Here is a 15,344-nt window from a genome sequence, read left to right as displayed (position 1 = left end):
AGGGGGGTATGTATGGCGTTATCTACAGAGGGGGGTTCTGTATGGTGTTATCTACAGGGGTGGTCTGTGTGGCGTTATCTACAGGGGGGTCTGTGTGGCGTTATCTACAGGGGAGTCTGTATGGCGTTATCTACAGGGGGGTCTGTATGGCGTTATATACAGGGGGGTCTGTATGGCGTTATCTACAGGGGGGTCTGTATGGTGTTATCTACAGGGGTGGTCTGTATGGCGTTATCTACATGGGGGTCTGTATGGCGTTATCTACAGGGGGTCTGTATGGCGTTATCTACAGGGTGGGTCTGTATGGCGTTATCTACAGAGGGGGGTTCTGTATAGTGTTATCTACAGGGGGGTCTGTATGGCGTTATCTACAGGGTGGGTCTGTATGGCGTTATCTACAGGGGGGTCTGTATGGCGTTATCTGCAGGGGGTCCGTATGGCGTTATCTACAGGGGGGGCTGTATGGCGTTATCTACAGGGGGGATTTGGGGCTGTAAGACGTTATCTACAGGGGGGGCTGTATGGCGTTATCTACAGGGGGGGCTGTATGGCGTTATCTACAGGGGGGGCTGTATGGCGTTATCTACAGGGGGGCTGTATGGCGTTATCTACAGGGGGGATTTGGGGCTGTAAGACATTATCTACAGGGGGGCTGTATGGCGTTATCTACAGGGGGCTGTATGGCGTTATCTACAGGGGGGCTGTATGGCGTTATCTACAGGGGGGATTTGGGGCTGTAAGACATAATCTACAGGGGGCTGTATAGTGTTATCTACAGGGGAGGGCTATATGGCATTATCTACAGGGGGCTGTGTATGGCGCTATCTACAGGGGGGCGCTGTGTGGTGGAATCTATAGGGAGGCACTATCTACAAGGGGGGTGTTGTGTGATACCCAGCGGAGGGGGGGGGCCCCAGTCAAAAGTTTGCTATGGGGCCCAGTCTTTCCTAGTTACTCCCCTGTATAGTATAGATTATTGTGCTAACATCTAGTGGTCAATGTTAAAAATGCAGCATTCCTGAAAACAAAAAAAAACAAAAATCTTAACACAACACCTTAGTATTATTTTATATAACACATTTTATTTCAAACCAAATGACAAAAAAAGACAAATGTTACATAGCTATGGTCCCCCAACCTGGTGTAATCATGTACTGCCTTATAATAGTAAATGTTTGCTAAATGTATCCTAATTGGAAATATATTTCATTTTGCAGTCATTAGTAACCCCGGAAGGTGCCCGATGTTCACCTGGACATAGCTTTATCTCAGGTTGCGTTTCAATAATTTTTATTATTTCTAAAAAAAATAAAAATGATACTCTAGCAAAAGTGCACTGGGCAAATTCAATATTGCCCTTTTTTCTTCAACAAACAGCACCACTATTGTTTATGGGATGTGTCTGGTATTGCAGCTCAAGTGAATGTGCCTGAGCTGCAATACCAGACACAGCCCAGAGACAAAAGTGGCAATGTTTCTGGAAAAAAGCAGACCTTTTGTTTTTAATGCCAGACAAGCCCTTTAATTGAAGTGCTAGATAGCTTATACAACAGTAGGAGAAATGCTTATTTTTAAATAAACCTCTCACTCAGATGCATTTAAAACAACCAAAAACAAGAAAGGAAGAATAGCTGTAAACTTGTTTGTGTTGACTAAATTGTAGACAGCAAAAATCAACAAAGAAAAAAAGGCGTGGACAACCCCCCAAAAATTTTTTTTTTCTCACTTTAGGACACTCCAAGAAAATGAGGAGTAGTGTTCCTAGTTTCCCACAACCCCTAGCTGTATATCAGATTGAAAAATTGAAAGACCGTGCTTAAAGGGGTATTCCCAAAATCATAAATTGTCACCTTTCTGCAGGATATGTGATAATTTTGTGATCGCTGTCTCCTATCAATCCCATAGACATTGAATGGAGCGGCAGCACGAATACTTGACTGCCACTTCATTCAATGTCCTCCTCACTGCTGGCGAGCAGTGAGGAGGATGTGGGTGTTTGGGACCCCCGAACTCACAATCGGTGAGGGTCCCAGCGGTCATAAAATTATCACCCATCCTGTGGACAATTTATGATTTTGGGAATACCCTTTCAAGAAATGTTTACAGTAACATGGCCACAAAATATATTCACTCGATTAAACAACATTAACTTTTTGGAAAAAAGAAAATTTTCAAAACAAGAATGATTTTGTTTCCCATCTGGATAAAACTCTTGGAGCTTTTGTTTAAATCCCCTCAACCACTTCTCCTGGAAACTCTAATGGCCATCACTGAGGTTGTCTTCTGCAGTATGAATAGAAGACCTCAACTAACAAAGCCTCTTTAATGCCATACATTCATTTCACAGGGATTTTTTGTTGGGGCTCTATAAAGTTGATATTACAACGAGGGCCTTGTAAAAGAGAGCCGATCAATGAGAAAGCTCGTTGATCGACGCTCGTTTGCTCCTTTCTAGTATGGGGATGAGCACTCGTTACTCCAATCACTCGTCCCCATACATGTCTATCATGTCGGCAGCGCATCTTCCTGTTTACACCGGGAGATGTGCTGCTGACAACGATAATATTTTGTCCATTTAAAACTATATAATCAGCTGATGAACAAGGGTTTGCTCGTTCATCGGCTGATCGTTGCCCTGTTTACACAGGGCAATTAGCGGGAACGAGCGTTCTGTGATCGCTCGTTTGCCCAATGATTGGCCGGTGTAAAAGGACCTTTAGTGTTCTTGGTCTGGAAGTCTTCAAAAACATAAACCCTCTTCCTTGTGTGGCTTTCTACATTCTATTTATGACCTTTGTAGCTATGCAAATCCAAAATCAACAATATATCTCCTCAAAATGGTGTGCGTTCATGAATGGGACAATGATGAACTTTATTTAAAAGATACTTTCTGTTTTGGCTAAAATGTAACATCAAACAGAACATGTCCTCCTGGTGAGTTCACACTTGTGTTCTGGGGTTCCATTGGGGTTTCCAATATTTCTGGTATTGATGCTGGCAAAAAATTTGCCATATCAACATGACTAGGGGACATACTGTACGTTATAACAAGTGAATACGGAAAGCAACACTTTGGGGAACACATAGCACCAGACTGAAGCTGTATGGACACAACCTGTTCTCCGTATAGCAAAACTGAAGCACCAACGCGCATCAGAATATATTGCAGACTCCGTAAACTGCTTAATTTTAGATTGGAACCAAAAAAGGAGGTACAGTATAATAATTTGATTAGTATTATTAGTACAATTAGTATCAATTAAATATATTACAGTATATAATAAAAATTTTACATTTTTTATTTAATTTAAATCCCAGAATTAACACTCATCACTTATCCACAGGATACGTGATCAGTGTCTGATCACTGGGGGCCCCACCACTGGGACCCCCATTGATCACTCTAACAATTTTCCCAAGCTCCCGTTCCTCCTCACCGCACAACCGCAATGAGGAAATCTTTGAAAGGAGTGGCGAACAATCATACGCGGTTCTGATCCATTCAAAGTCTATGGGACTAACAGAGTCAGTTTCCGTAAGTCCCAGATACATTGAATTACTAATACAGTACTAATTCTCTACCACCTCTCCATTCAAGCTCCTCCTCAATGCGGAGAGTGCAATGAGGAGGAATGGGAAACTCGGGACCCCTGTTCTAGTGATCGTTGGGGCCCCTAGCGATCAGACACTTATCGCGTGTGCTGTTGATAAGGGATACATGTCGATTCTGGGAATACTCTTTTAAATAAACATTTTAATAAAAAGAAATAAAAACAACATCTAATAATACAATAAAATGATGATGGAGCCATGACAGCTATGCTGAGCTTTGATGGAGAATAACCTTCAGATTCATTGGAGATTCGATGACGCTAGAGATTTTACCATTCAGCTGCATTTTCGTTTAGAATGTTTATTTAACTTTGAAGGCACAGAATTTGGAAATCTGTATTTTTTTTAATTTTAAATATAGAACCTTCCAGAGTCCTTGCCGGGAACATGATTAAGGAAAGTTTCCTCTTCAATTAACTTTTGAATGGATGATTCAATAACTTTATTGACAAGAGAAGCAGCTGTAGATATGAGAAGCATTTCATAGACATCTGAAGGTGTATCAACTATGATGGAAATATCACTGATCAAAGGGACTTTCAAGTCTTCTCCACAGTCTGTGAGGCCATTTTCATTGTTCCTTCTTTGGGGTTCAGTCATAGGTTGGAAATCATCGCTTATAGATAAGTTCTTATTCAATTTAGACCTATTGGTTTCTTGGATATTTTGTATAGTTGTGGAATCCCTATTTGACAGCTTACAAAGTGTATCTTTGTCTTCTGACTTTGGATCCATGCTTGTCTGTAAACCATCATCAAGATTGCCACCAATTTTGCCATTTTCTATATCTAAAGACTTTTGAAGTTTATACTTAACGGCCAAAGCCTTGTCACTTCTATCACATTCTGTTCCTGAATCGGTTCCACTGGTATCTGATGATTTTATTGTACAAAGTGTGTCTTCAGAAGGCAGTGTGATTTTTGTGGACCTTTTCCCTCTTGCAAAGTTCATGCATGAAATCTTCATGTTGGAGAATCGTCTCTTTTTAGAAATCCGTTGAATGGAAGCATTGCCTGTGTTGGTTTCCAGGTGTCTACCACTCAACTGAGATTGCCTTTTTACTGAAGAACGTAACGTTCGTCTTCGAGTTACCAGACTCTTTAAAGTTGCCCAGGTTTTTCTTTTCGTCCGAGTTTGTTCCGAGCATTCGTCATGGTTGTCCACAACACAACTGTTGTCCTCCTGTGAGGTTGAACATGTTAATGTTTTATGTTCTGATTTGTACTCATCATTAGAATCTGATGACTTTCGGAGAGCTTTGCTTCTTTTTTTAAAACATATTTTTAATGGCTTGTGAGAATAACGCCCTTTTTTGTGCCGCGTGCTTGTAGACCTCTTCATGATTCCAGACTCACCCTTGTCTGGATTAAGCTCACTTGGGTTTTTGGTTTCTAAGGCGAAAGTGCCATCCTCTAGTTTCCGGAAGCTGAATTTTGCTTCTTTGTTAGTATTAAGATGGTAAGACTCCATAATAGATGAGGTACAAGTAAACTCATTAGAGACTTCTTCCAAACCAAGAACCTCACCTTTTTTTGCAACTATGTTAACCGGTTTCTTGTCACTTTCATTGAAGTCCTTGGGTTTACTACATAGATTGCTTCGACTTTGCTTCCTTTTGTTTTTACCTTTCCGGAGGAATCCCATAGATGAATAGCCTCTAAAATATTTACTAACTTGGTCATTTTGGCCGCTTTCGCCCCCCGATTGTGACTGAGGTTCATCAGAAGAGATCACTTTACATTCCGACATTTTATTATATTTATGTAGAACCAAAAACGGTCTATATCAACCGTGGATACTTTGTTTCTATTGTATACTTTGTAGCTTTTCTTCGCTTGCTTCTATTCCAAATCCGGTGTTTTCAACTAACAAATACCTGTAGAGAGAGAAACAAAATCAGATACAAATACAGATAGTAATTAAAAGTTATGCTAATATGCATGAGTAATTAAAGGATCAGTATTACCAAGAATATACTTTTTTATTTTTAAATTGATTGGAATATATTGTTAATCTGCTGCTTACACAAAAACATTTGTTACCTGAAATCTTATTCATGAAAATTAAATCTGCTATTTCACTAGGATCCAAATATGGAAACAATCTATGAAACCTAACCCGTCCTAACAAGTACCTACCACAAAGCCAAGCTTCAGGAGATATTGACGCCTGAAAAATCGTGACTAGGGCTGGGTCCAGGTGTATGTGGACCCTTTGGTAACAGAGTGACCCTGTCAACCCACTCCCGGCTTGACAAGCAAAGAACAAGGTAACTAATATTGCCATGTACCCACCAAGTCCCAATGCCTAGGTGTGACTGGCGCTGATGCCGGCCCTGTTGCTAACTCGAAGATGTTTCGGCACCAGATATGACTACTTAGGTAAGATGTCTTTTTCAGGGTAATCAACCCGAGTTTCTCTAATACTTCTTTATTACCCGTATCTGAATACCCTCTATGTGTTTTTAAAATATGTACTCCCATTACGGTGCCCCATTTTTAAAGAGTAGTAGAATAGCATTTGCATCTCTTGCATTTATGTTAACGATGACATCATGTGGGCTAAATCAGCAAAATGTATTGGCACATAAAATATCTAATTTCATTTCATTTTGCACAGTTTCTAATTGCATATATTTCAGTGTCATAAAAAGTATTTGGCCCCTGCCATATGTTCTCTGATTCTGATGCGTTTTCCACATCAAAATCAGCAGCAAAAAGTTCTGTGTGAACTGGCCCTTACATATACAGCTCCCTCGAAATAATGGTGCTTTAAAATATATAATAATTATGATAATAATAATAATAATAATAATAAAATGCAAAATTTAACGATGGAAATGAATAGGGGATAAATACTTTTTGACAGATCTTTGAAACTTTCCTTACTGTAAGGCTGGTCATACACATTAGATGAATGTTGCCCAAACTCGCCATTTTCTGCGGGACCAGCCAAACATTTAATGTGTATGCCAGTGTCCCGACTCTCCCCTGATGGTAGATATCGGGGGAGAGAAGAGTCGTGCATGTCGAATTTCAGTCTGGCAGCAGTTTTTTTCCTGAGAGCACATGCATGAGGGTGCATGTGAATGGGTGAGACGAGTGGAATAGATGTCGACCGAATGCTTATTCATATCTAAAATGTATGGCCCGCTTTAGGGAAATGATAGTCACTTTTCAAGAGAGTCTTTTACGATCATGCTGATGCCCACGCAAGTGACTCCAGTATCACTTTTCAACTTCTGGTGGGAGATGCAGTTGCACCTGTGATGGGAAGTACTGATATTATTGGGAACTGTCGGGCACTGTGGGTATTCATAATCTGTCTTGTCTTTCGCTTCTATTTTTTTTGTAGTTTTTCTGTTCCTTTGACGGAACGTAAAAATGAACGCAGATGTGAACCAGAGGGACCCCTACTAATTTTCACTTTGAAGGGTTAAATATTGCTTCCCAATTTCCCCTATATTAAAGGGGAATTCCAGTCTCAGCAAATAAATATTCTTTAGATAATGAATTTACTTTCTGAAATTTCAAGATCTCTGTTTGATGTCATTCAATTGTTTTCTTCCAGGGGATAGAAAATCTGTCCGGGTCATATAATGATCACACAGGTGCAGGGCTCGTTTCACTTACAGTACAGTTATCAGAGCTGTGTCTTGTGACGAGCAGTGCACCTCTGTGTAAATAATAAGGGCTTGTCCACACGTAACGAAAAATTCTGCAGGATTTAGGCATTAACTAGCAGACAATCCACTGTGGAAAATCAGCACCATTTCATGTGTTTTTTACTCGGAAAAATAGTGCAGATTTTTGGTGCATTTTTTTCAAGAGCTGTGTGATGATATTTTTTTTTCGTGTGATGTCATTTCCACCACTGTGAGAAATTCGGCAGCGTTTCTGCAACACATTACGCAGTACATCAGAAAAACACAGAAAATCAGTCCACTTTCCACAGCAATAATTGACATGTTTGCGGTACTAAAATTACGCACCGCAGGTGAATTTCTGGACTGAATTTTTCCGCAACGTGTGGATGACATTTGTTAAATCACATCCACTTTGCTGCTACTGTATTCCGCTGCATATTTTCCATCCGCAATTCCGGACGGAAAATACGCATCTATTCTAAGGCTATGTTCACACGGGGTATTTTGCAGGAGGAATATCTGCCTCAAAATTCCGTTTGGAAGTTTGAGGCAGATTTTCTTCTCCCTGCACGCCGATTTTCGCGCCGTTTTTCGCCCGCGGCCATTGAGCGCCGCGGGCATAAAACAGCGCGAAATACGCTTTCTCTGCCTCCCATTGAAGTCAATGGTAGGTCAGGCGGAAGCGCCCAAAGATAGGGTATGTCGCTTCTTTTTCGAAATCAATGGGAGGCATTTTCGGGCCGTTTTTGCCGAGTTTTGCGACGCGGTTTCCGCGTAAAAAAACTCTGCAAAATACCCCGTGTGAACATAGCCTTAAGGTTCCCATTCTAACTGCATGCAGAGATATTGAAATTCGTGAGGAGTTCATACAGAAAGTATATTGGTAAATTGTATAACTTTTCATTCTACACAGAACAACTTTTATTTGCTGAAACTGTAGTGAGACAATCCCTTTTGTTCGTGCCTTAGGGCCTGTTCACATCAGCGTTGTCTTTCAGTTGAGGGGTTCCGTCTGAGCTTTCTGTCGGGGGAACCCCTCAACGGAAAGGCAAACGGAAACCATAGCTTCCATTTGAATCACCATTGATGTCAACGGTGACGGATACTTTGCTAATGGTTTCTGTTTGTCACCGTGGTGAAAGGGTTCAGGTTTTTTTGACAGAATCAATAGCGCAGTCAATGGAAAGACAACGCTAATGTGAACACGCCCTTATTCTCTTCAAGGACTAGAGCACCAGAACACACTCACTTTACATTAACTGGCAGAGCCTTCTTCCTTGCAGCATTAAATGTCCTGCAATATTAAAGATGTGCTGTGCAGCATGAAGACGGTGCTTGTGCTGCAGTATTTCATCGTACAACTTGGCGTCAGCTAATATCAGTAAAAGCAAAGAGAGCAGTCTGCATATGTCACAGCCAAGTAGTAATGTATGATTACTTGGAGCCATTTCCAGGAACCACAGAAATTAAATTATAGAGTCCTTGTGCTTTTCCTATAGCTGAAGGTGACCTTGACACCATCTTTGTAATGAATTAAGTACGTGCCGTGGAGTTTATGTATTTATTTTTTTATATTTTTTTTATTTTTTTTTATTTAATATTATTTAAATGCTTTTTTTTTATTTGGTTTATTTTTTAACTAACCCAAAAACAATTATACTCCTTTTTGCATTGGTGTTATACCAGATTTAAATTTTATCATTACATTGCAGTGGTGATCATTATTACTATGATTATCTATTCACAGTCATAGTTTTTTAATAAAAAGGTGTCTCAGTGTGTTTGGTGCAACTTTCTAAATACTTTTTATTAAAAATAATTTTAACTTTTTCAGATACAGCTGCTTTGTATCGTGTATACAAATCAGCAGTATCTTGCGCTGAACCCTGAATCCATCAGATTAGCGGGACTGACGGGTTCAGCGTCAGCGGGTCCCGCATGTTATGAACTTAGGGTACATTCACACGAGCGAGTCCGATTTGCGCGCGTAAAAAAACACAGCGTATTGCCAGCAGTTCATGTCCGTGTGCCGTCAGTGTGCGTTGCGTATGGCATGCAATCCTCACATCCGTGCAAGTACTTTTTTTTTTTTTTCTGCATTTCTTTGTAACTAATCCGTGAAACACGGACAGCACACGGATTTCGTCCGTGTGCTGTCCGTGGTTTTCACGCACCCATAGACTTCAATGGGCGACACGGTGCGCAAAAACAAACCAATATAGGAAAACACACGTCTGAAATGAATGGGTTCGTGCGCTGTCAGTTATTTCAACGGGCAGCACACGGATGAGTATTACGATTTGAAGTGATCGGTAACAGCTCGATCCTGCGTGTCTGAGACTGCGTGGCTGCTGACCTGACGGATACAGGTTTCAGCGCTAGTTACAGCTGCTCTGTATACAGGACACAAAGCAGCGGTATCTCAAAAAGTTAAAATCATTTTTAATAAAAAGTATTTGGAAAATTGCACCAAACATACTGACTGACATTTGTACTTAAAAAATAACACCATTTCAAAGGTGTACATAGCCTTTAATGTTAATGATTCGAGTAATTTTTACAACTGCTCACAATACTTGTTATGTCTATTGTACTAAAAATTATCGTTATTTCGCATTCCTAATTTAGCGCCAACACATTCTGCAGCGCTGTACACAGATTGTAGCCAGTCAGATGTAGTCAAATGGAGATTACAATCCAATTTCTCTATCTTGGAAAGCCAGTAAACCTATCAGTAAGTTTCTACAGTCTAAAGCAGGTCGCACATACCATAGAGGCAGGCCTTGCAGTTGCTTTGGGGCCCTTAGACTATGTTCACACGGCAAACCAAAAACGGCCATAAAATACAGAGCTGTTTTCAAGCAAAAACAGCTCCTGGTTTTTAGTAGTTTTTTAAGCAATTTGCGTTTTTTTGTGGAATTTTTTACTGCCATTTTTGGAGGTGTTTTTCTATTGAGTCAATGAAAAATGGCTCCAAAAATGGCTCAAGAAGTGACATGCTCTTGTTTTTTAGGGGGCGTTTTTTTATGCTCCGTTTTTAAAAACGGACGTGTAAAAAACGCCCCATGAGAATGGAACGCCGTTTTTCCCATTGAAATCAATGGGCAGATGTTTGGAGGCGTTCAGCCCCCCGCATTTTTAGCAGTTTTCGGGGAGTTTACGGCCCGAAAAACCGCTGGAAATAGCCCGTGTGAACATACCCTTAGAGAGAAAAGGCTTGTCCACACACAACTGAATTTCTGCAGAAAATTTATGCAGCAATTCCATTGAAAGTCAAAGACTTTCCACTGCAGCAAAAACGCACCATTTCCTGCATTTTTTACGGCAGAAAATGGTGCGGAAATTGCTGCGTTTTTCCCAATGTTAGGCTATGTTCACACGGAGTATTTTGGGGGAGGAATATCTGCCTCAAAGCTCCAAACGGAATTTTGAGGCAGATATTCCTCCCCCAAAATACTCCGTGTGAATAGCAATGATCGCGCCGTTTTTCGCCCGCGGCCATTGAGCGCCGCGGGCAGAAAACACGCTTTCTCCTGCCTCCCATTGAAGTCAATGGGAGGTCGGAGGCGGATGCGCCCGAAGATAGGGCATGTCGCTTCTTTTTCCCGCGAGGCAGTTTTACTGCTCGCGGGAAAAAGACGCCGACGCCTCCCATTGAAATCAATGGGAGGCGTTCTCGGGCCGTTTCTGCCGAGTTTTGCGACGCGGTTTCCGCGTCAAAAAACTCGGCAAAAGACCCCGTGTGAACATAGCCTTAGGAGATAGAGACATCTACTCTGAAAAATGCAGCAATTCTGTACACTTTCCGTAGCAAGAATTGACACGCGCTCCGAAAAATACGCACCACAGGTCAATTTCGGCTCAGAAATTTTACGCAGCGTATGGATGAGATTTGTTAAATCTCATCCACTTTGCTGCTACTGTTTTCTGCTGCGTATTTTCCAGCCGTAAAAACGCGGCAATTCCGGAGTGTGTGGACGAGCCCAAAGGAGGCCCTGTCCTGCTTGGTCCTATCCCTACTGCTACTGGTTGGCAAAAACCTTTTCTGGACTCCTCTCTCCAGAAGAATTGAATTATTAACAAATCTAGTCTATTGGCCCAATAGTCATGGAAAGGGCATGGAGAGGTAAAAAAAATCAGGTACTTCTGTACCGGGTGGCAAAGCTTGGCACCATAACAGGGGTCCATTTTAATATTTGCAGTGTCTAACTCGGGTTCTTTGGGCCCACCAGCTATACAGAATATCATAGCATCAGAACCTTCTTATCATTGACACATATCATCAATAAGGTCGAAAAAGTTATTTGGGAAGCAACCCAGAAAAAATAAACCCCAGTGGCAAAAGATTGGCTCCAAATGAGGTTGTCTTCTGTGGGGCCCATTATTATGTCAGAGCCTGGGCCCACCTGAAAATCCTCTGATATTTTGGTGGGCCAGTCTGACCCTTGATCTTTGCTATGGGGAACCCTAATACACCATTTTTCTCAGTTATTAGTGGAAAACGCTATAGTCGTACCTCTACTTTATTACCTATGAGGAAATTGCATGTGGAGCAATACAAAGTTATAGCATTTCCTATGATAGATCTAAATTGATGATCAGAACGGTGGAGAATCTTTATGTCTGTAGCCCGCCTAACATAATGCTTCCTTAAGACCATGGGGTGTGCCAAAAATAACCTGCAGGGAATTACAAATCTGCCACTATTTTATGCTGTTTTATGACAGACTGGAGTCTATTAATGGACTATACGTCTGTTTACAGGTCTGCAGGGCAACTCTGAGGAATTTAAGATTTTAAGTTGTCCAAGATTAGAAAACAGGGTCTGCCTTAAAAAAAAACAACAGCACCACTTTTGTCTATGGGCTGTTTCTGGTATTGCAACTGATCCCCACACAAGTGAATGGGTCATAATGTTGATATTTTTCCGCTTTCTAGAATTGTTATATGTAACAAATAAAAGTATTTGAAAAAAAAATTGTGTGACATCTTTTTCTCATGAAAAAAAAAAGTGAATTCGGCTGAAGTGCAATACCAGACACAGCCTATGGACAACTGTGGCACTGTTTCTGGAATAATGCATCAGTTTACATCAGAAACACTTTTCTGGCTTACTAAAATTAACGACATACTGATTCCAAGCATTTTACCAAGATCTGCCATACATCTATACACGGGAGTCGCTAGGGGAACGGGGCTACCGAGGCTTATGCCCCAGGTGCTCAGTGCCAGGAAGGGTGCCAGCAAGTCAATTTAGATATAGGGATGGGGCAGCAAACTGAACCTTTGCCCCGGGTGGAGAAAAGCCTAGCTATGGCTCTGCATCTATGCCATCTGAGCGGTTGCTATGAGCAGCTTCTCTGCTTTTCTTTTACATCGCTTTTTAATAGATTTCCACATCTGTGCACAGTTTGCTGCCAGCACATGGGGAGTTCACTGGTTTTCTGCCAGCACATGGGGAGTTCACTGTACATTATTATGAATATTCAGAGCACATAAAACACAGCTCACAACATGCTGTTATGTAAGATGTGGTGTATAGACTATGCCATGCAAATATGGCACACATGAACTGTCATATGTTTAGTTATTATTTGTCTTTTCCTTCAACTTCGTGCAGACAACTACAAAAAATAATAAGTCTTTGCAGAGAAACACAAGTCGTTTACAATCAAAGAGCAAAATAAATTGTTGAAAAAAGTGTATATGATATAATCTACATTGTTAGGACTGATGACTGATCGCAGCATTACTATAGGAGGTAAAGTAGGGACTCAAAAACCTATTTGTCAAATTAGAGAAGATTAATTTCTATATTACAAACATCCTACCGTTTTGTGTATACAGCTCCTATGCAGAGCTATGTGTCTCCATGGTAATAGGCAACAAACAAACAAACAAACAAACCTTAAGTGTAGTCTGATCCTGTAGTCATGTGTTACTATCTTTCACCTGCCCCCCTACTCTCTACAGGTTAACAAGACAGAGGTTTGGGAAGTAACACATGATTGCAGGTCAGGCTACATACAGGGATTGTTTGCAGTCGGTTATCATGGAGTCACATAGTTCTGCATAGGAGCTGTATACCCAAAACTGTTGTTTTATTTTTTTATTTTATTTTAGATGCTTTGGCACAAAAAAAAATGAATTGGTTGCAATGGTGTACTCAGCCTTTAAGGCACTCAGCAACAACAAATATGCATTTACTTGCCGTGGCTGATTGTATAGATCTAATGGTTGCCAGGTATACAGAATGCTAAATACAATGCTGTATAATAGTCTATACTCTCCAGTCCAAGTGATTAATATATTGCAGACGTCACATAGTAAAGGGAGAAAGAAGACTGCTTATCTCAGCATCATTGCCGACACATTGAGTTTAGTATGCTGTATTGCTAGTGTTGTCATATATATATATATATATATATATATATATATATATATATATATATATATATATATATATATATATATATATATATATATATATATATTATATTATATACAGTATATATATTTATATATTATAATGTGAATGTCGCTGTAAAACAGATCGGTAGACAACACTTAGTTTTTCCTTGACCTGTCCGCGTATAGATATTCACAGTGACAATGCAAGAAAATAGAACAAAAAGGACAAAACTACAATTCCGTACAGTTTAACAAATAATATATCACATATCAATGTTCATTTCTAAGATTTAAACTTGCTCTGACATAAATACAAATAATAATAAAAAAAATAATATTATAATTTAAGTGCATCTCACACGATACAATTACAATTATAATGTCATATCAGTAATACAAGAATATAATAGAACATACCAGACACACACAGTTTCATAAATTAACCCTGAATTACCCACATTGTGCTGTAATTGAAGATCTTCTTTTTTTTTTTTTTTTACCTTTATAGCTGTCGTTTTTTATTCCCTCGGCACATTCTTACATACAAAGTCGTAGCTAGGTGTCCGTCAACCGGAGCGACGATTCAGTTCGCTGCCCTAGTCCTATGTTTAAATACGCTGGCCAAGACATATTGGCATGTTGGCACCCTCCCAGCACCCGGTACATGCAAATACCTCACCAGACCCCTCCTAACTATTCCCCTAAATGTGTCATTTAACCGTTTGGGGCTGCATTGTTCATATAGCATAATAATATATAACGTTAAGGTAGTATAGTAGGTTTACCTGCAGTCCTATGTACAACCACAGATAACACAATCTCATGATACGTTGTGCTAAATGACAAATTCAGCTCTGCTGCTTCTGTAGCCTGCTATGACTGTGCCATGGCTGTCTCTATGACTGTATCATAGCGTCTGGTAGTGTAACCTTGTGGCATTACATGCTGCATTGCACTATATAAAATTAGAAAAATGCTATCAATTGAGACATTGCAGAAAACAAAGATTGCAAAATCCACTAAATAGACGCACAAAATGTTATCACATTATTTTGACTTCCCAACTTACATGTCTTCGTTCCCAGGTTAGATCCTTCATCCCCGTTCGAGCCAGGCTGCCTCTGCTTGTGTCTATCCGACGGGTCATGCTGCATTCAGAGCCAGATGGAAACTCCTACACACAGGCTTGCTATTGGTCGTCGCCATGGCAACCATGTGATGGACAGCTCCGTTTCACAATGACAGAATCAAAGTTGTTAGTAATGAGCCCCCACAAGTAGCAGAGTGGGCTGCAATTGTAGAAGAGAAAAGTGTGAAATTGCTTGGGAGTACATCTACACAGCTGCCAGAGACTGAATCTGCTCTTTTCCACAAATTAAATAAATTGCCTTGAAATAAAATCTTCATCATTGTTCATAAAACATCGCTGACAGGTGATTCACTGCAGTTTAGTTTCTTATTGATTTTTGTATTAGCAAAATAAGCGGAACACGGTTACAGCCACCCCTGCAAATCACTCATGGAAAAGTTCTAGTAAATGTTCACAGCATCTTATTGTTAATATATAGAAATAATCTACATCCAAAGTTGAATAATTTTCTATATACATTGCATTACTTATCATGTATTGTTCCTGAGTTCCAGCTTGTATTATAGTTTAGCTGTAATGACCGGG

General features: G+C 40.3%; 1 protein-coding gene across 1 annotated transcript; it reads right to left on the bottom strand.

Annotated features, from left to right (window-relative positions):
- Positions 1 to 1,062: 1,062 nt before the first annotated feature.
- On the bottom strand, positions 1,063 to 14,835 carry AKAP5 (A-kinase anchoring protein 5). Its single transcript, XM_075843772.1, has 2 exons — positions 14,739 to 14,835; positions 1,063 to 5,488 (listed from the first exon to the last, which is right to left on the bottom strand). The coding sequence occupies exon 2, from the start codon at positions 5,359 to 5,361 to the stop codon at positions 3,964 to 3,966; it is 1,398 nt and encodes a 465-aa protein (XP_075699887.1). The 5' UTR covers positions 5,362 to 5,488; positions 14,739 to 14,835; the 3' UTR covers positions 1,063 to 3,963.
- Between the last annotated feature and the right edge of the window lie 509 nt (positions 14,836 to 15,344).

The sequence above is a fragment of the Rhinoderma darwinii genome, chromosome 12 (genome assembly GCF_050947455.1).
Source record: "Rhinoderma darwinii isolate aRhiDar2 chromosome 12, aRhiDar2.hap1, whole genome shotgun sequence".
Classification (NCBI taxonomy): Eukaryota; Metazoa; Chordata; class Amphibia; order Anura; family Rhinodermatidae; genus Rhinoderma; species Rhinoderma darwinii.
Note: the sequence above shows the minus strand (reverse complement) of the source record. Positions and strands in the feature narration are given on the sequence as shown.